The 22,290-nt window shown below is 35.3% G+C and overlaps 1 protein-coding gene across 1 annotated transcript in view; it reads left to right on the forward strand.

Moving 5' to 3' along the window:
• The window catches only part of LOC149797685 (uncharacterized), a 98,018-nt gene that overhangs the window by 40,366 nt on the left and 35,362 nt on the right, over nt 1-22,290 (forward strand). Inside the window, exons 8-14 of the mRNA XM_089962605.1 lie at nt 1,538-1,744; nt 3,870-3,998; nt 10,002-10,078; nt 12,322-12,512; nt 16,760-16,870; nt 19,386-19,586; nt 21,843-21,964. Coding sequence (XP_089818731.1) covers nt 1,538-1,744; nt 3,870-3,998; nt 10,002-10,078; nt 12,322-12,512; nt 16,760-16,870; nt 19,386-19,586; nt 21,843-21,964 — 1,038 coding nt within the window. The remainder of the gene's footprint in view (nt 1-1,537; nt 1,745-3,869; nt 3,999-10,001; nt 10,079-12,321; nt 12,513-16,759; nt 16,871-19,385; nt 19,587-21,842; nt 21,965-22,290) is intronic.

The following is a 22,290-nucleotide window of genomic DNA, read 5'->3' on the forward strand; positions in this document are numbered from 1 at the left end:
ACAAATTTCAGTGAGATTAAATATTTATGGTAAAAGTACATTTAGGTCTGCCAGAAACCCTTTTCCATGCTGAAACCTTTACAAAACCTTAAATTTGACAACCTTTTATTAGAACAAATCTTTCCGAAACATGATTAACTCCTATTGCAAAAATGTTTCTTTACTGTTGACTACCTATTCACATTAGTGTTAAGGATTATGAAAGACAGATAAAAAAGTAGCTAACATGCCCTGCAATCACCTGTTTCGAAATGGAAGATTCTAAGTACTGACTTCAAATATTATGATACAAATTAGCATGTTCAATATACATGGCAAAAACATGTGGAGTGAAGATTCTGATGCTTTTCAGCATCATACCCATCACTGGAGAATGTTATCCAATATCTATATAAATTAAGGAGATGAGGTGGTATTGTTCTGGTTGTATATTTTTGACACTCTGTCCATTTATCTGGTCATTAATTCATCTATTATCCACATTTAAAAAAACTAAGCATCCAGACTTTTGAAGAGAAATTTGGTACACATACCAGACATGGAATATATATCTATATGCTTTTTGCAATTTACAGTTCTTTAGTTTCAGAATTTTCAACATTCATCCATTTGTTTGCTTGTCTCTAGATTGGTTGAAATTTAATTTCTGGAGCAATAGCTACTAATCACTCCAGATATCTCTCCAGAACTTGTACTCATATTAGACTAGTAGCCCTGTTGTGCCTTTTGATTTGTGCAATTCTTCAGTTTCAATACTGCTACTCTGTTTCTTGCATGTCCATCCATCTAGCAATTGTCTACACTTTTGAATCAAGAGGCAAAATTCCAGTACATTTTAAGATATCTCTGAATAGAATTTGGTACACATATTATTATAGTTGTGTGTAGATGTTCCTTTCCTATTACACACATTATTATAGTTGTGTGTAGATGTTCCTTTTCTATTACACATATTATTATAGTTGTGTGTAGATGTTCCTTTTCTATTACACATATTATTATAGTTGTGTGTAGATGTTCCTTTTCTATTCACAATCTTTCAGTTTCAGTAACTTTAGCCTTAGATTCCATTTGTCTTTTATCGAGCCATCATTCACATTTTCCTTCCAGAGCATAACTCCAAAACTATACAAGATAACTCTGTGCAACATGGTACACATATCAGACTAATAATCTAGATGTTCACTTGCTGTTCACAATTCTTCCGATTCATTGAACCTTCCTTCTTCTAGTCATCCATCCATCATCATTTGCACTTCCATTTACGGAGCAAAAATCTAAATCTGTTCTCATATTTCACTATTAAACTTCCTTCACACATGAGGCCTAGATGTGCCATTTGCAATTAGAAAGTTTTCAGCTTTGGTAAATTTTTTATTTTTTTTCTGTTGAAGTGACCATCCATCCATCTGTCATTCACATATTCACATCTTCATTTCAGGAACAACCACAAAAAATGTTCACTAATTTTTCTTTCTGAGTATGAAGGAGTAAACTCAGTTAATTTGCTCAAAATTCTTGTTTTTCTTTTCAATAGCCCACATGCACATGGTCCTCCTCCAGGTTTGCAGGTGGTTAGAATGATTGGAAACCAGGTTAAGAATCCATGGCAACCGCTATTTGACATGGTAAAGAATCAGGTGACATCTATCCAACCAATCAAAGTTGAATGGAGAACTCAGCTACTCCATCCAAAGAGTTTGAATGAAAATGTGTACAGAACCACTGCTGAAAAATATAAAGGGTACTTTGATAGCTATTTCTCTCTTTTTCAGTCTGTCGATCTCTGTCACTTTGTATCTTTTTGTTTCTATATACATGAAAAGATCACCTGCTAAGCTGTGTATACTTGTAAGAGAGGCAAATTTTGGTCTTGTATATGTAAACATTTTGAGACATTGGTATAATTTTTTATAGCAGGAATTTGTGGGTTGAAGTGGCATTATCAGTTTTAAAGTATTTGTTTCAAGTTTGTTGACCATTATGGCATCAACACTTTAAGTCATTTGTTACAATTTTGTATGCCAAACTGGCATCAATAATGTTAAAGTATTTGTTTCAAGTTTATATGCCAAACTGGCATCAACACTGTTTAAGTCATTTGTTACAATTTTGTATGCCAAACTGGCATCAATAATGTTAAAGTATTTGTTTCAAGTTTATATGCCAAACTGGCATCAACACTGTTTAAGTCATTTGTTACAAGTTTGTATGCCAAACTGGCATCAACAATGATAAATTATTTTGTTACAAGTTTTTGTTGGTTAAATACATAGTGGATACAGTACATGTTTGAATCAATTCAGGTGAGACTAGGTTATGCATTTTAGCACTCCAGGTGAAAAGATGAATAATCTTGTCATTTTGGTGTAAATTTAATCAGTATACTGTTAGTTATATGGTCACATTGTTTGATTTAGGGTTTTTTATGGTACAAAAGCACATGAAAGACTATTTAGTACCCTGGCAACGGGAATGAATTGTCTCAATTTTTCTTGATAAGCATAAATATTTCTGCCATCTTCTTTTGCACATGTCAAACAATTTTGCAGTTTAGCCCCAATTATGAGAGCAATACCTATATTTGTTTCCTTAATAAGATCATAACTGTTGCAAGACTTTGCGGTTGTTCATAACCGAATAGTACCTTGTTATGTTTTGTGTCAATCTTCATGACAGAATTAAGTAGGGATGTGGTTGTATGGCAGTGCACTGTGTTTCAGATTTTATTGCCTGTGATCTTGGAATGACGCATACTGCCAGGTTATATCACCAAATATTGAATAGAACAAGAATACATGATGCAATACTGCAAGGTTCTATTACCAAGTATTAAAATGCAAAATGTACCATTGAATAGAACATGAATGCAATCATGAAAAATATACTTCCCCATTCAGTTCCACACCTGATATATATCACAGGTTTTGAAGCAGTGATTTTCATATTTAGCTAAGTATGTGATATATAGATTATCGCTGAGTCTAATTAGATCTTTAAATTTGTACCAGTTCTGACTTTTGTCTTGCATGTTAATGAAGAGACAGAAATTTCACTATTCCAGTAGCAGTGACATTTTCATCAGTATGTGTTGTGATGGTCAAAAGTCATACACACTATAGACTGTTATGTCTACATCTGTTGCTGTATTCAGCTGAAACCTTTGTATAGTATTACAATATACCTAAAGTTTCTACTCCATAGGCCAGGATTTCCAAGTGTTTTGCATTTGACATCATAACAACATTCTTAATTGATCAGGTTTGTTATGGCTGTTGTCATACCCTTTATTGAGTCCGCTATACTCAAACATTGGTATATCACATGCTGCTTGGGTACAAAGTTAATACATGCTTAAACCTTTTTTTACAGGTATTTGGTGCATAATTTGCATTACTACTAATTTATTTTCTAAACAATATTTCACTTATTTTGTGCAAACACTTGCTGGAGCAGTTGTAAAGACTTTGAACTCTGGGGCTTCACTTTCAGGACTAAGGTGTTTCATTATGCACTGGCAAATGTTTGCAGACATCAGTCAAATATTATCTCTATATTAACAGGTGAGACACTGGCTTTATTGGGCCAATTGTTTTAGCAAGTAGGTGGGGTATCACACCTGTACAAACCTAACCATGTAGTTTGAAGACCCTGTCTTCTATAAATGACATATTTATACATAGTAAGTCTCATAGTAAGTAGATCTGAATGGTGGAGCATAATGGAGATAAGTGGACATAGTATGCCATAGCCTCAGTTGACAGAAAACATAGCAAGACAGGTCGTATCCAAGGTTGAATTCATTTATCATAAAGCATCTATTAGATATTTTACCCACTTGAAATGTTAATAATGAAACTCTACTTTAGAGAATTGTGTGAAGCAGACAATATTAGCAGCAACCTCAGCCTCCATATCAGCTCCAATGGCTACCTGACTGGTGACATGCAGCTGAGGCTTCCCTCCATGAGAAGTGTTTATCTGGATCCTTATACTGGGTAAGTCATGAAACTATTACCCTTAAACTCTCAAAACCAGACCCTTTGAGACCAACAGTTTCTCATTTGAATACATTCCCCAATATCAAAACCAGACCCTTTGAGACCAACAGTTTCTCATTTGAATACATTCCCAATATCAAAACCAAACCCTTTGAGACCAACAGTTTCTCATTTGAATACATTCCCCAATATCAAAACCAGACCCTTTGAGACCAACAGTTTCTCATTTGAATACATTCCCCAATATCAAAACCAGACCCTTTGAGACCAACAGTTTCTCATTTGAATTCATTCCCCAATATCAAAACCAGACCCTTTGAGACCAGCAGTTTCTCATTTGAATACATTTCCCAATATCATTAATGTTTGGAAAAGCTACACTATATGTTGAATTCAGCGGCTGTAGAAAAATGAAAAAGTTTGTTCTTTTTTTCCACATCTATATTCCATATAAACAAAGGGAGGAAACTCTTTTCAACCCTTCCCCTTACCACCACTAACCACCACTTGGTGACTACAATTGTTTACTGGTTTTTAGCTTTTGCTTTATGTGATATACATTGTGTCTCATACCTCTCAAAGAAGTAATCTTGGGCATTAATACACCATCCATTGACAAAGCTGTTTATTACCAAGTGTCAATGTATTTGTTACAAGTTGCAATCATTATTTTGTGAAATTTGTTGATATGGATATGAATTTCTGTTGATGGTTGCTTTTATGAATCCTGCTGATATTTATTAACTTAATTACTAACAGGCATTGACTATACATGCAGGTGAACACTTTTGGTTTGTTATTTCCCACAAATTTTTGTTGTTTTTGTCTTTCTGAAAATTGATGGATCATGTCAACAAAGTATGTAAAATGCAAAAGATTTAACTCCTTATGACCTAATGATGAGTTATGGCATCTCTTTTGCTTATTTACTAAATAACCTGCCTTTTCCCCGCCATGTTGATATTTGACAAGTACTGCATATCCCTAAGGACGATATTTTACAGGTTTAAAAAATAGGTGCAAATTTAGTGGTAGAAAGACCACTCTGGTGGCCTAGTGGTTAGAGTGTCCGCCTCAGAAATGGGAGGTCGTGGGTTCAAACCCTGGACGAGTCATACCAAAGACTTACAAAAATGGTACTAACAGCTATCTCGCTAGGTGCTCAGCATTAAGAGGTTAATGTTAGGACTGGTCAGTCTGGTGTGAGGATATTGTGACTGGGTTGGGCATCATGCTACATGTCTGCGGCACGATACCCCAGTGCTAGACATCACTATAAACTGCTACAATGCAGACATTGTAGCGATATGACTGCAACATTGTTAAAGCTACATTAAAAATCCTAAACTCACACACACACACACACACACACACAGAGGTAGAAAAGTTTGCCATAAAGGTGGGGTATTCATATTTTCAGCCAATTGGTTTATAGAAAACTGAGTACATTCCTTATTTATTGTGAAATTTGAGACATAGCAGAAATTTGAAGTGTTATAAATTGAATATTACAACCTTGAAACCAATGCACACACACCTTATTTATACGAAATGGCAGAAAATGTTTCTGAGTTAGATAGTAACATGACCAGCGAAAGATTTTGGGAAATTATTAATGAAAGCTCTGAGTCTGAGTTTTCTGGCTTTAGTGCTGATGATATAATTAGACATCAGACACCTCAGACCCTGAATTAGAGTTGGTGGCATAAAATGGCAGTTGTCAGAAAGTTCCCAGGTGTAATATTCCCATCAGTCCTAAATTGCCAACTGATTTTGATCTTTCTGCATCAAAATTGTTGGACTACTTCTCTTTTTTCATAGGAAACACCTTGTCTGAAACCATAGCCAATGAAACCAATTTATGTGCAGAGGTTAAACAATGGCATACTAATATCACCAACAAGCACTGGTCTCCTGTCACACCAGAGGAAATTTAAGTTTTTCTCAATTTATATATTATCATGGTTGTCTTTCCATGTCATTCTATGAGGATTACTTATGCACAGATGAATTTTTAGGATCCAGAGGATTTATAAACACAATTGCGAAAAACATGAAGTCAGTATTTTCATATCAATGCACAGACCTCACAGGTGCAAATGAATAACTCAGATTATCATCCCATTAACAAGGTGCAACCTCTTCATGTCATGGTGTTGGCCAATTTAAAAAGAAACTACCAGCATTCCACCAAGATTGCAATTGTTGAAGGAATGAAGAGTTACAAGGGGCATTTCGAACTGAAACAATACATGCATGCCAAACCGGACAAATTTGGAATAAAGTTTTGTGCCAGGTGTGATGGAGGTACCTCCTTCGTGAGTAGTATGCAGCTGTATTGTGGCAAGAAAGATTAAAGTGAACTCCAGGCAAGATATGGATTGGAGTATCACATGGTTCATGATATATCGCTAGATCTGGTGGAAAAAAAATCATAATTTATACTTTGATAGGTACTTTTCTAGTATTACCCTTGCCGAACACTTGCAACAAGATAACATTTGCACCTGTGGCACTATATGCAGCAATCACAAAGGCCTTTCATCATTTCTTTGGAAACAAAGGTCAGTGATAAGGAGTCAGGTACCAAACAGGGCAATCCACAATCTGTGTGAATGAATCTATCATAATCACAGCATGAAATGAAACAACATTGTGATGATATGTACAACTATATTGATGATGATGTTGATTATGATGTGAGAAACAGGTGGGCAGACATGCTTGACTGAGCTAGAGAAGAGGTGTAAACCATGTTTTCAGAGAAAAGTTCATCATTATAAAATGTCTGTGGTTGCTGTGTCTGCAATATCCATTATGTGCCATGTCTGTTTCCTATCAGGAATGAACCAATTGTGTTTCAAACAGACTATAACATTTAGTTTTCTGTTTGCATCTAAAGCAGAAAAATTAGGTTCAGCTATTGTTACCTATTTTTCACCTCTTTAGTGATGTTGTAATTGTTCATTATCTGGAGAACTTGCTTTCAAGTTGAACATTAATTCTATGCCATTTGTTTTGATATATAATATATTTGAAACAGGGAAGAAATAGTGAGAAAGGTCTGCATGATATTCCAGTTAGTGCATTTAAAATCCTTCATAGGACACCTTGACTAATAGTATGCAGTATTACATAATTGCAGGGGCCCTGAGTGGCCGAGTGGTCTAAAGCGCTGTCCGTTATGGATCACTGCCTTCTCACCTCTGTCTGCGTGGGTTCGAGTCTCGGATTCAGCCAATGTGGGTATGTGAGAAAGCTTGCCAGTAGCTTCTCATGGGTCAGTGGTTCTTTCCGGGGTTTTCCCGGGTTCTTCCTCCACCATTAATACTGACTGCCATGTATAGCCTATCGTGTGCTGAAAAATGGCGTTAAACCCCTACAACAACAATATTACATAATAGCATTAAATGTTGTCCTTCGGGTGTACAGGTGGTTAACCAATAAGGGGTAAACAGTTATGGTAAGTGGTTGCATGTAACCTGATTTGTATATTCCAGTTGTTTGTCTATGGGTTCATGCAATGTTTTTTCAGTTACAATTAAGAACATCTACTCCATAATACTTTGATCAGGACTAAAGATGAAAGAAAGATGCAGCAAGTTCAGAGAGACGGACTGCGACATATTAAGTTCACAGTAGAAGATACCTTCAATGGCCATTGTAGTGTGCAAAACTTTGATGGTAGTAAATGGAGTTGTGGAGTTGCCACCAGTGTTTTTGCCACAGGTATTGTCACAGTTGCAGAAGTGGCAATGTGTACCAGAGGCAATGACACAATTGATTGCCAATGGGGAATTTGTTCACCACTGTCCCTTTATTTCTTTAATGATGACTAGAAGCTTATGGGAGACTACCCCTTTTTTTAGGCTGTCCAGTGGGTGTATGTCCCCTCTGCACATCAGAGTTTGGTCCTCGGGCCTGCTAGTCCAGGCACATAGGATATTTTTTGGGACATGGATGATCTGTTTTGTCATCTGTTCAGGCTAATCAATCTATCTCTCATGCCAAGAGCACTAGCCCAGTTGCCAATGCAGATGACACATCAGATCTCTACAGTTGCTGGATTTGTCTGGTGAATTTACTTGCCAACAAAAAGTCTTGCTTCCTAGTCTCTTGCCTGGGTTATGTTGTCCTGGCTAATGTGACATTTTCAATAACTGGATTGTGACAATATTTCTCAGTTTTGTGTCCTTTGCATAGAGTTTAGCCAAAACAAAAGAGTTGAACCATTCCTTTACACCAAATGCACATCCTAATTGCCTGGACCAAGTTTCATATTTAACATTTGGTTTTTGTATCTTAGTTCTGATCAGATCTTTAAAAATAATTTATTCTTTGCTTTTGAGCAAACTTTTTTAAATATTACATGGAAACTATTTCCAGTTCTAAAAAAAATTGTAATTTTCTCTTTTCCTTTTACTCTTATCTTTGAAATAAGGGCAAAGTACTGTCTTATTATATACATTAAGTAGTGAAATTGGTCTCCAATTTTTAATGAATTTTCTGTTTTTATTTTCCTTTGGAACGCACGTAATGATTCCCTGCCACTGAAATTCTGAAAAATGTTGCATATCATGTCCATCATTTAGAGACCTAAAGAGAAATCATACATGGAAGAATCCTGGTTCCCTTGATGGCGATCATGCTAGTGTTAGGATGCTCAGCATTACCTCCTCTTATGACCTGTTATCCTAATTTTGATGTGACCAAGGAATGTATTCAGGAGGAAGCAAATTATTCAGTAAATTATATTTCTACAAGGAGACTTAACCAATCACATTACAATTCAACCCACCCACACCTCTCCAAAAATGAGAGTATCCTCATGGAAGTATAACTCAGGCTAAAACTGTTAAACAACTGTAACCACCTGGCAATGGAGAGAGGAGGTGAAGAGATCGGTTGAGAAGAGTTTTGTCCCTTTCGTATTGTATGAAATGTGGATGGAAAAACAAAATTATTGTCTTTCTATGATTGTTTGATATGAGAAGTAGTGGAACATCTTCATAATTATAATGTGATCATGTAAATATTCTTGGAGAAACATAATTTACTAAACAGGGTGGGTACTGTATGACCTATTTTGGGCCCAAAACATTAAATATTTTTAGAAAAGGAGTTGCTTCTAAAATACCATACCAAAACATTGATTGGCTTTTGAAAAAACTTCATATTGCAATTGATATTTAAAAATTATTTTGATATGACATCATATGCATGTGCTCATGATATTAAATTTGGATATTACATAGACATTTTGTGCTAAAGCTGGTTCTTTCTTTAAAATTCTCAAGTGGTCAATGTGCGAGAACCAATTTCTTATTTTTGCAGAATATAAAGGTATGCAGGAATAACCTATTACTAAACTATATCATTAAATGGGGACTTTAAGTGACTATTGTTTCTGCATAATGATTGTTGGATATTTTTTAAAAGTTAGTATACAACTTCATTTTGTGGTAGTTTCACATGAGCTGTGTTATCAGTGATATGGTTTTCATTTAGAGAAGTTATGTCCCCGATTTCCTCTTCTAAATTTGTTGGTTTCTTTAGTGTTACATTAACAGGTATCATTAAAATTTAAAACAAATTAGGTAGGCATGCTAGTTTGTATTGATGAGATCATGGATGAGTGTAATTTTCAGTCATCTACTTCCATTGAGATTGACTTTAAGGATTTAGTGTCATCGTTTAGTTGTGTGTTGGACACTAATTGTCATTTTCTTTAAAACTTTGGTTTTTGAAACCACACATTTCCAGGAATTATTGGATGTCAGTAAATATTTCTGTATGCAGCTTTATAGTTTTGAAGTCTTGCATTAGTTGATGTCTAGCATTTTGTAGTTATGATCCTTATTGTCAGTTACTCTCACTTTTGTTTAAACAAAACTCCTTTGTTTAAGTCCCTACTGAGCAATCTGGTGAGTGTGAAAATTTATTGTATCTATTGCTAATAGCTCTGATTACTATTGTCATTATGTGAACCCTTTTTTACAGAGTGCTGTCAGTGGACCAAATCCCAGGACTTACAGAACCATGGCAGACTCTCTTGGCAGATGGCAGTAATTTACCATGTGTGTATCAAATTAAAATGTGTAATTTTGTAAGCTCTGGCTAAAGGAGAATGAATATATATTTTCTTATGTGCCTTGAATGAATAAACTAAGTGAATGGAAATTTATACCACAGTTTTACTTAAGTCCACTGAACAGTTTTAGAGATATTGCAAAATTTGAGACATTTAAGGTAATAGTTTGGACAACAAAAGTCAGCATGATTGATACAGTTGTGATACTAACTTGCATCTGGTTTGTCTACAATAGTTTATAAATTTGCTATTGCCTTAAGGTTCATTTTGCAACTGTAACAAAAGAGTCACAAAGAACAATGATGTTAAACTATATAGCAAACAATGAAGATGAATTCAGATTATGGACATTCACCAAACTAAATATATATATATATATATATATATATATATATATATATATATATATATATATATATATATATATATATGTCAGACTTGTAGAACTTATTCTGAGAACCTACTGTTCTTCACCATGGTAAGAAATGATTTGTTAGGTAAACTCCGGTTTTGTCGAGATACTCTACAATACTGTCAAGACGTGTACTTTTTCATAAAATATTAAACCATATCTGAAATGAATCAAAACTTAATGACAACTGTAAAAAAAATTGTCATTTTCAACCAACTATTATCATGTCCTGTGAACTAAACATCACCAGTATTGACAATTGCTGCTTCAGAGTTCAGAGCTTACAAATGTGGTGACTTCCTGTGCAGTGACTGCAGAAAACAAACTGAGAAATTATCTTTCACAGAAGTGCTAAAAAAGCAGATTTTGCATTTAATAACATTGGTTTTTCATGAGCAGTTTTTTTTTCTTTAGTCTTTCAATATTTAATGCACCTACTTTGATGTTGTATAGTAAGGCATATTGATTAATTAATACACTATATACAGTGACCGCTCAGGGACACAGACAATTTTAAAATGGCCTGTTGGGGGAGGGGAGGCAGGTTATCTTTATATACAGATCAGAGTTAATTGATTTATGTATAAATGGTACCTGTGGAACTGTATATTTATACACCAGTAATCTCTTTGTGCAGGTGACCATACACACATTGCCATTTAGAATGCTGATTTTCGAAAATGTGATTTGTATTAAAAATATAAAGGTACTGCAGTAGATTGGAATGTATTTTTTGCCTCACATTTATTATCAGATTGCAAGATCTAGATATATCTTTTTCTGGCAGCAAAGGCATAATTTTTAATGTTATAGATTCACATCATGTCATTACAATATAGGTTGCACTTGGTTTGGTCTGGTTCCAGGTTTTTATACTAGATGCAGTAGAGTTGTTTGGAAACCGAACTTTATAAGAGTACCTCAGTGCTTTAATCTGCTAATGTTTTTCAGGCCAGATGCCTTTGTGATGAAGTTTTTACTTTTGAATTATAGCATTATCTAGATATGTTGTCTAACAAACCAAAACACATTGAAGGCAAACAGGACAGTTGGCGTTTTTAAACTTCAGACAAATAGCACAGAAGTGTTGCAAAAAATATTTAGAATCTTGGCTATGCTTGGAATAAAAAGCACATCATATGTCGATTTGAGTAGTGCTCATGGCTAGAAAGATGATTGCTGCTGCAAGTTGAAATGAAAAAGAAGCAAATAGCTTACATACAGTTGACGGTTCGAGTCTAAGATTCAGCCAATGTGGGCATGTGAGAAAGCCTGCCAGTAGCTTCTCGTGGGTCGGTGGTTCTTTCCGGGGTTTTCCGGGTTCTTCCTCCACCATTAATACTGGCCGCCATGTATAGCCTATCGTGCTGAAAAATGGCGTTAAACCCCACAACAACAACAACAACAACAACAACAACATACAGTTGAGAGAGATAGCAAGAAGCCATGGACCTTCATGGAGTTAGGAACAGAAGTTTCTGAAATTGAAATAGTGTACTTTATGAACCGTTTGGTTGAACATAATGTTGCCTTTGCTGCATCCAATCACACTTCTGAGCTTTTACATGTTTTCCAAGTCGATGATAGCAGTACATGATGTTTCATTCAACATTATTGTAAATTGGTTTAGCTGTTAGAAAAATATCGAGGTCCTTACTGTGAAGGTCTTTTTGGAGTTGGCAGGTCTGGGAACCCTTTGGGAGGGGGATTTGATTCATTGTCTCTTTGTCATAAGATTCATTTATAAGGAGATATATTTCTTAAGTTTCTTTAGGTTTTAGTGTGAATATTATACATTGGATAAATCTTAATTGCAGACAATATGTTCATACCCACTTTACTGGAGCTGTACCGTGATGACAAAGGCCAGACAGTGACACTATATGCTCCACAAGAAATAGGAGAGTCTTATTCAGGAATGAAGATGGTGTGGCTTCACTGGGCAGGAGCTTCTGGGGAAAAAGCCAAGATTAATTTGTTTCAGTTGATCAAATCAGAGAGGAAAATGGTGTGTTCAACCAAAGTTAGTTATGTCCACTATGATTGTAAGATACCCCTGGTTTCAAGAATATCACCAGTTTTTCATTTTATATACTTTTATGATAGGGGAAGGGACCAGCTTGGCCTTGTCTTGTACAGGTGTGAATATAATTATCTAAAGTACTGATTATTAGTGATATTGTGATACCCACCATATATTTTTCACCCATGCAACAGAGAAATCTGATTTACTAACTTTTCTTTTCCAATCCCATCTGGTTGTCTCAGACCGATTATCTCAGTCATCGTGTCCGTGTGCTAGGAACTACTTTTCAAGAGGATAAAAACCTGATCTTCTGCTTTGCCTGATGGAGTTGTTTGAAAATCAAACAACAATAACAGATATATAACAAAAAGAACTTCACTTATAAAAGTGTTGTGTATCTACAGATGTTGTGGGAAGAAACATTGCCTATGAAACACATGTGAATGAACCTATGCCAGATGCACAATGGATTACCTTAATGAAAAAAGATGGCTGTAAAAATAAACTTACTGAAGTTGACTTCTAAACTCAAGTGTGAGAAAACATTTATGCCTGAAAGTAACAGAAAATGCTGTTCCAGATGCACAGGTTATACACATCACTGGCTACAAAAATCCAAATTCTCTCAAGAACTACTGCAAAGACAGCAACAACCAGAAGTGTGTTATGTCAAACCTTTTTTCTTAAAACTTTGTCCAAAACTTCCCCAATCTGTCCCAGTTGAGTCAAACATAATAATGCAATTGCAAAATGAAAACTCCTGCCTGTTAACTTCGCTGGATTCACCAGTGAAATTTTGTAGTAAGAAGATTTTAATCTTCATCTTCTTAAATGTTGATAAGGTCACAGGTCGAGTGACCCTAGGCGATGTTGCTTATGTTACTAGGAGAACAGGTTATAATTCCTATTTCTTATTCTCCTAAAATAATGTGATTGTAGAACATATTTGAAGGAGAAAGCAAACTTTCATGTAAATTATGTTTTTCCGAGAATACTTACCTAATCACATTATTTAAAACCCTTGTAACTACCCCTCCGTCTGAGCCTTCTTGTTAGTAACTTGCTCAGCTAAAAACTAGCAACACCTGGCGGTGGCAAGGGGAGGCAATGAGCAAGAGTTATTGCCCTTTGTCTATTTGAAACCAGAAAAGATGATCTTTGTCTTTTAGTAGGGCTGGATTTGCGAGGTATCAGGTTTATATTCCTAATGTAATGTGATTGGGTAAGTATTCTTGGAGACATATAACTTAAAAATTTTCTTTTCACAAAATGACATCTTATAATGTGCTTGAAACATGAAACTGAACTAGTCCAGAATACACTAACTTTAACAGTTATTAAATTAGGGAAAATTAATTTTGTCAGAGTAGGCAATATTGCTTCTGAGTGCAATGAATGAATTACAAAATATTTATAAAGTAAGAATAAGTTATTGGTTCATTTTTTGGGTTTTTTGTTTTTCAAATTACCCTTGTAGTCCAGGAAATGAAAATGACCAAGTGGAACAAGCAGTTTTTTTTAAAGATGCACATCAGAAATAAGGGCAAGCTGTATTCTCTACAGCCCAAATTACATCCATCAATCATACACCAAAACAAAGGAAATTAAAAGTTCTTTTAACAATACCTAAAATATACAAGGTCTTTTTTTGAATAGCCAGGATAACCAGTGAAGAAAAGGAGGAAATTCTTTTTCTTTGAAAATTAAACCTTATGCAAAGTACAGAACTGTAGAGAGCAAAATATTGCTTCTCCTCATGAATGGATGATCATATCAACATGGGGTTTTTACGGAAAGACTTCATATGATGTCTGGTTGGTCTTAAATGATATGATCTGAGCTATTTAAAATCTTGTTCTTGCTACTCCTACTGAATGAATGATCATATCAACATGGGACGTTTACTAAAACACATCTTAATGATGTCTAATTGGTCTTAGATGAAACTAGTGCTGCTCAGACAACCAGTATGGCAGCAAGAATGGCCCTTTTGGTACTACTTCTTCATCTGAATGATCATATCAATGTGGGGTTTTCACTGAAAGACTTATTATGTCTGGTTGGTTGCAAATGAAATTGGTGCCAATCTGACCTCCAATATGGCCACCAAAATGGCTATCTTGAAAATTAGCACTACTTCTTATGGACGGATGGCCATCTCATTATTATGATTTTCACCAAAAGACATATCTAGTTGCTCCTAAATGGGAATGGTGTGAATCTGATACCCAATATGGCTACCATAGCATCTTGAAACTTTTGTTATTCTTCCAAAATTGAAAGTCATATGCACATGGGCCTTTGCCAAATGACTTCTCGTAATGTTTTGTTGATCCTCAATTATAATGGTGCTGATCTGGCATCTGATATGGACACCATTGGGGCCATGTTCATAATCTTCATGTTGCTACTTATCTTAATTAGAAAATCATTTTTTTGACATGAGGTTTTCATCAGAAGAGTTTTCATGGTGTCTAGTTGGTCCTAAATGAAAATGATGCAAACTGACTCTCAATATGGTCACCATGGTGGCCATCTTGGAAATATTGTTGTATATGATACTTCCAAATGAATGGTTATATCAATATGGGGTTTTCACCATAGACTTCATATGATACTTAGTTGCTCATGAATGAAAATGGTGCCAGTCAATCATCCAATATGACTACTGTGATCGCTGTTGTGAGAATTTTGCTGTCGTTACTCCCCCAGAATGGATGGTTATATTCATGTAGTTTTCATCGAAAGACATAAAATGATATCTGCTTTGGCCTAAATGGAAATAATGCCAATCTAACATTCACCTCCAGTATGTACATCACAACAACTAAAGTAAAAATCATGTTACCACTGAAGAATATCAGAGATGGTTTCAAGACTTGGGAAGAAATGTTCTTATCTTGAATTCCTGGAAATTCATTTTGGCCAGTAGAGCATCAGTCCCTTCAAGGGACTCTTGTTTAGCAATGTTTGTAAAATCATGTGCAGTAGAATCTAGTAGATCAGAAATGGTCAATAACCTTGAACATGTGTTTAATTTTGCTTTGATTGGTTTGATGTTTTCCATGCAACTTTGAACACAACATTGGCCATATCATGCCAAGGAAACTGGAGCTAAGTACCCTTCACAGGGAGACAATGTGGCAGCCCACCCAGTCAGGGCAGGGATGATATTGAACCCACAACCTTTGGTCTATGAGTCTGATGCTCTTCCAGCTAAGAGACTGCTCCGGTGGTCTAGTGGCTAGAGTGTCTGCCTCATAAGCGGGAGGTCGTGGATTCGAACCCCTGCCGAGTCATACCAGACTTACAAAAATGGTACTAAGAGCTGCCTCACTAGGCACTCAGCATTAAGATGTTAGTGTTAGGACTGGTCAGCCTGATGTCAGGATAATGTGACTGGGTGAGACATCATGCTACATGTCTGCGGCATGATGCCCCAGTTCTAGACATCACTATATACTGCCACACTGCAGACATCATAGCGATATGACTGAAAAATTGTTAAAAGCTACGTTAAAAATCCTAATCACACACACACACTCTTCCTGCTAAACCACTACAGCTACCTCATGTTTCAGTCTGGGAACAGTGTTTATAATTATATCACAGATAGAGTAGCTCTCCCAATGTAAGACCAAGTGACCTTACCTAATAAATTTGATCAAAAGTAGGAGTGGGGTTAAGTTCAGACAAAGATATTTTTAGAAAGTATTTTTTAAAATTATGTAAAGCTGGGAGGGAATGGCCTTATATTCATTTATGGGCTTTTTGTCAGATAAATATGATAGTTCTCTCAAACTGATTTCCTTGGTCTCATGGGGGTTTAAGCCATCAATAAAGGTTTCTCTTTGTAAAAATCTTATTTCTGTTGCAGGCAAGGCATATCATACTGTAAAATATGGATAATAAGGGTAAACATTTATTTTTGACATAGAAATGTACCTTGAATACAGTAAATTCTGTTGTAAAGAAATCAGATTTATTCAGATATTGGCTACTATGAAGCACACATCATGAGGAGGTCTCTTAAACTTGTGATATTTTATGTAATACTTTTGAGAAGTACACTTTATGTCTTTGATGTGTTTCCTTGTTCACACACATGCTTAATTTTACTGTAGAAATACTAGCTGTTCCATGTGTGCTGTCTTCCCTATATGCTTATTTTTATCTCTGTGCTTATTTTTCAGAAACATATATTCTCCCCTGTTTTCTATTTTATTCAGGCAGTTGACAAAACCATTGACGAAATGGCTGGAAAGACCCAGAAAGAGAAGGCTGAGATGAAAAAGATATGCCAGCTATGTTATGACCACAATTATGTTTGCAGCATAAATGTAAGAATATTTCCTCATTTATTTGTACCCTTATTCTGCTGATCAGTGATTCTTTCTTCCTCTCTGTCATTGAATAATATTGTGTTTCTTCATGATAGCACTAGGGGTCTGTTGTAATGACTGTCCTAAGGTACACCTGATTGTTATGTATGTATTGCAAGACATTGGTATCTGCAACATAGATCAGATTGTTTTAGTTCTGCCATTTAATGTGCATGAGATATAATACATTTTAAAATCTTGATAATTTCATTTCATTTTCATAGTGTGACATTAGTTGGCTATTTCAGGTATTGCACATATCATCATTTGCTATGTTACATTTCAACTGTTTAAACTAAACAAGTGTTTGACTTTCCTTTTTCAAATACGTTACCCAGTCATAATACCTTAAGAGAACCACTACTAACCCACAAATCAATCCCTCCCAGATTAAATCTTTTTAAGCTAAAACACTAAATATTATCTGCCCACTAGGTGGCAGTTAGAGTGATCTCTCTTTGATATCAGGATTAGCATCAAATCCCTTGTGATTGCCAGTTCATACTTCCACTTGCGCAGAGTAGCATTGTCTTTAGAGACAGAGACCTCGAAAAATCCATACAAGCAGTTTGGAAGTTTTCTACCTTAAAACAAGGTGGAGGAGCTTCATCTTTGAAGAGAAGTAGACTACAGCTATAAATTAATTTCCAACTTTTCTATTCTCCTTATCATCAACGACAAAGTTTCTAACTCTGCAGTGTTATCACTTTACCATCTTAACACACTTAGATGCGATTGGTATATACCTGCATGGGTCACGATGGTGTCCCCTCTCATTGTTATAACTATGCTAATAAGTGCAGGTCTGGTAGGTAATATAGGAAACTCATTTAATATTGCTGTATAATTCCCACTATGTCTGGATACATACAGTTAAGTTTTCTGTATTATCTTGTCTTAACATCCACTTCATTGTTATATATGTGATGCTTTACTGATTTTTTTACCTTTATAGAACATCATTGGTGCTTTCCTACAGGTAAAATTGTCTCACAGTGGATATTGTAGCATCTACTTCTTAAGTATCAATAATGATGCTTCAGTGCCTTTTTATGTGCAGGTTTTTTCTGCACTTTAGAAAACTTGTTTATATTACCGTATAATGATCCTGATGTGTATGCTGAAGAAGACACCATTTGAACTGATCTCAAGAGCTTCATTGGTTCACCTCTCATAAGTCCTGCCTCCTCACTGCATTGGTGAAGGATAGTCAGGATCAGTGAATATATGTCCTATTGGTGGATGCAGTTCCCACAAAAACGGTCAGTATCACTCATGATGCTCCCAGCTTTCATTGCCAACAACAGATTACCATTTAGGGGTAATCAGACTTTGGTGATAACTCCTGTCTTCTCAGAACCTTTCGTCTCGTGGTTATCAACAGGATCCATTGTGAGCTCTAAAATGATACTTAAGGAAGACTGAGCCATCGCATCAATGGAGATCATGCCTCTTCTTGCCCTCAAAGATGGAATGGATGATATGTTGACACATTTACTTACATGATAAAGTGGGCTATTCATTCTAAATATCAGAAACATCCCCACATCAAGGAATTTGCTTCACATTTCAGTTCACAAAGTTAGGACAGTCACTACAAACATTGCATATGAGCAAAACTGTTCTGTTATTATCCATTTTGTGGGATGGAGATCCGAGTACATTTTAGCCTAGTGGTTAGGGCATCCTCCTTGGATGCAGGAGGTTGTGGGTTTGATTCCATTTCCAATTGGGTTATCTAGAAGCTGTCTCACATACCTTAGGGAACTGGAAATGGTCTCTCTGGGGTAAGGGACGTATATCCCTCCACCTTATACCTGTTCTCCTAAGTTATTATGATTGGGTAACATATATGAGAAAGAAACCAATTTTTTTTTTCTAGTAAAATGTTTCTTCAGTAATCCATACCTGGTCATAATATACATCCAGCCTCGCTGCAATTACATGTACATCCATACAGAGAGCATGCTTGGTGCCAATCCCAGTATTAAAGGGCAATCACTCCAACTTTCAGTTACTAGAAAAAAATTGGTTTCTCACTACCTGTTACCTACTCATCTCACATTTATGTGATCTGGTCATATATTCTACTGGAAATTACAGTACTGTTGGCAAATTAGATTTCTCCGAGAATACTTACCAGATCACAGTACATATGGTTCAAATGTAAATTGAAAAACATCCAGTATATGAGTAACCACCTAGTGGAGACAATGGGAGGTAACTATAATAGTTATCTTTGAAGAGTTATTTATCATAGAAACTATTGTTAATGTTTGTATTAAATCTAGACGGAAAAGACTAATTTATTTATCTTTACAAGAGTGCTTGATTAACAAGGTAGCACTGAATTAATTCCTTAACATTAATTGGGAAATAATTTCTCTGAGAAAGATAATTTACAATAAAAAGTTTCTTTTTCTTCCAGAATCAATTGCTGAGAGAAATATTTGTTTAAATTTTTTTTTTGCAGAACATTGAAAGAGCCATACAGTTTTTAGCGGCATCAGAGGCAGAAGATAATCGTCGTGTCCGTAAGAAAAAGAAATCAATTAAAAGGAAGAAGTACTTCTATCTTGTTGATGCCCAGTTCATTGTTGCTTTACATAATAATAAGCGAGTTGGAACAAACATTTTACTGGATGTCACAGCAGGTGGAAGTCGTGAAATTGTGGTAAGTATTTTTTGAACTGTTTCCACAAAGAAGGTGATACATTTTTAAGTCTATTCACATTTTGTTACATATAATACCTCAAATTCAATTTTGTTCATTTTCATGCATTTTGTTACACAGATTAAAAGCTTCAGTTAACCATGATTATCAGTGACAACTCTAGCACTAATTCCCAAATCAACAAATTTAAGTATTTGTGTCAAACAAATTTGGCATTTGTTTAAAATGCCTGGAAAATTAATGAATACAGAAATAAATTAATTTACAATTAAATCAGTTGACGTTATAATGATCTTCCTTTGTATTTTCAGAACCTTTTGAACATGAAATGCATCCTTGTATTAAAACCTCAGACATTTATGATTAATTGTCCATTTTGTTAAATATAATTAAAATAAAGTTAGTCTGGTTGAAATTTAAAAATCTTAGTTACCTTGATTTGTTTGTTGCAGAGAATTTCATTGATGTTGATGACTTGAATTCATTTAAGGCATTGCATCTGATTTGGGTGTATTTAGCTCACCTGGCCAGAAAGTCCACCATCCTTCATGTGATTTCCATTTATCTTTTGTGTGTGAGCCATCAGCATTTACTATTTTCAGCATCATGTCAAAACCAGTAGATCACTTTTAACAAAGATTGGAAGGCAACATTCTAGTTTAAAGACCTGTTAAACAAAGGATGTTAATCTGCTGGCAAATATAGACACCATTACTTACATGAGAAAAGGCAGTGTAAACAACTTTTTCTTTAAAATTGCCTTACATGATTGACAGAATGCATTTTGAAATGGAAACCATGAAATTTTGAGAAAATTATCAGATTATATCAACCAATCTGACTGTTTTTTGCTTACAGCAAAAAAATCTTAATACAACATCTAGAAAAACTACTGAACAGAATTAAGCAAAATTTTACAAACAGCATTTTGGAATAGAGCCTTCTTTGTTATACATGATGCTCATTAACTATAAAATATGGATCCTAAAAAATAAAAACCGTTAAATGAATTGTTTTACAAAAACCACTACAACAGAATTCAATACAGATTAACAGAAAACATCTTAATATGAATCCCTGTCACATTTTCACATTGGGATAAATATGCCATCTAGTATGGCCACTAATACTAAAATTACAAAATTGTTTAGTGATTTATTTTCATCTAACAACTCTGTTGTCCTTAGCATCAAGGCCTTTCAGCTTTGTGCAGACAATGTTGATCTGTTGTCCTTAGCATCAAGGCCTTTCAGTTTTATGCAGACAATGTTGATCTGTTGTCCTTAGCATCAAGGCCTTTCAGTTTTATCCAGACAATGTTGATCTGTTGTCCTTAGCATCAAGGCCTTTCAGCTTTATGCAGACAATGTTGATCTGTTGTCCTTAGCATCAAGGCCTTTCAGTTTTATGCAGACAATGTTGATCTGTTGTCCTTAGCATCAAGGCCTTTCAGTTTTATGCAGACAATGTTGATCTGTTGTCCCTAGCATCAAGGCCTTTCAGTTTTATGCAGACAATGCTGATATATTGTCCCCTGCATCATATCCTTTCAGCTTTATACAGACAAGGCTGATCTGTTGTACATTGCATCAAGGCCTTTCAACTTCATGCAGGCAGTGCTGATCTGTTATCCCTAGCACTAAAGTCTTTCAACTTCATATAAACAATGTTGATATGTTGTCCCCTGCATCAAATCCTTTCAGCTTTATACAGACAATGCTGGTCTGTTGTACTTTGCATCAAGGCCTTTCAACTTTATGCAGGCAATGCTGATCTGTTATCCCTAGCATTAAGACCTTTCAACTTCATATAAACAATGTTGATATGTTGTCCCTAGCATCAAATCCTTTCAGCTTTATACAGACAATGCGGATCTGTTGTACTTTACATTATGGCCTTTCAACTTTATGCAGGCAATGCTGATATTTTGTCAGATATGGATGACAATGGACAAAAATGTAGAAAGTCTCAAACAACTGTTTTCATAAATAGCCAAAAGAATTTGAAGAAATTTGCTGAAATTCCACGCAAAATTTGGTAATTTTAAGTACTTGTTCAGCTACGTCTGGTGACATATGTAATGACCTTTATTTTGGGATATGTTATTAAAAGTCTTTAGTACATCCATATAGGTGAACTACTAATTTTCTTTTGCTTTCAATTGCATGAAGCTTTACTTATAAAAATTATTCATTATTTTTCAGAAAGTTACACATTACATGCAATCATCCCTAATCAGTTGTTTTTTGTTCCTAGGTCATCAAGTGCACTGACAAACAGAGTTTTCTGAGTCCAGAACTTCTGAAGAAGGAATCAGATGCCAGCATGGCTGATTGCCAGTATGCTTCATCTGCAAATATAATTGTGCTTTGCAAAGGGTAAGGACAAGCTCAATAATAAAAGTAGAAACAAAGGAAATATATAAAGCTATAAACATTACTCTCACTTCAGTGCATCATTTTATGTTTGCAAGCTATTTAATGGCCTTGGCTGCAATTTTTTCTGGCATCTATGATAAAATAATAAATTTATTAGGTAGGATCAGCACATAATACAAGGGTAATACATGTAACAGATGTAAACAAGTTATATAACATTGACGCAGTATATACCAAAAAAAAACAGTGGTAGTACCAACATAAAAATACATGATCCACCAAGGATGACCCATACAGGTTTATAAAGACTTATTTCAATGGGGTCC

This window comes from Sinohyriopsis cumingii, chromosome 6 (genome assembly GCF_028554795.1).
Source record: "Sinohyriopsis cumingii isolate HCF-2022 chromosome 6, ASM2855479v2, whole genome shotgun sequence".
Lineage (NCBI taxonomy): Eukaryota > Metazoa > Mollusca > Bivalvia > Unionida > Unionidae > Sinohyriopsis > Sinohyriopsis cumingii.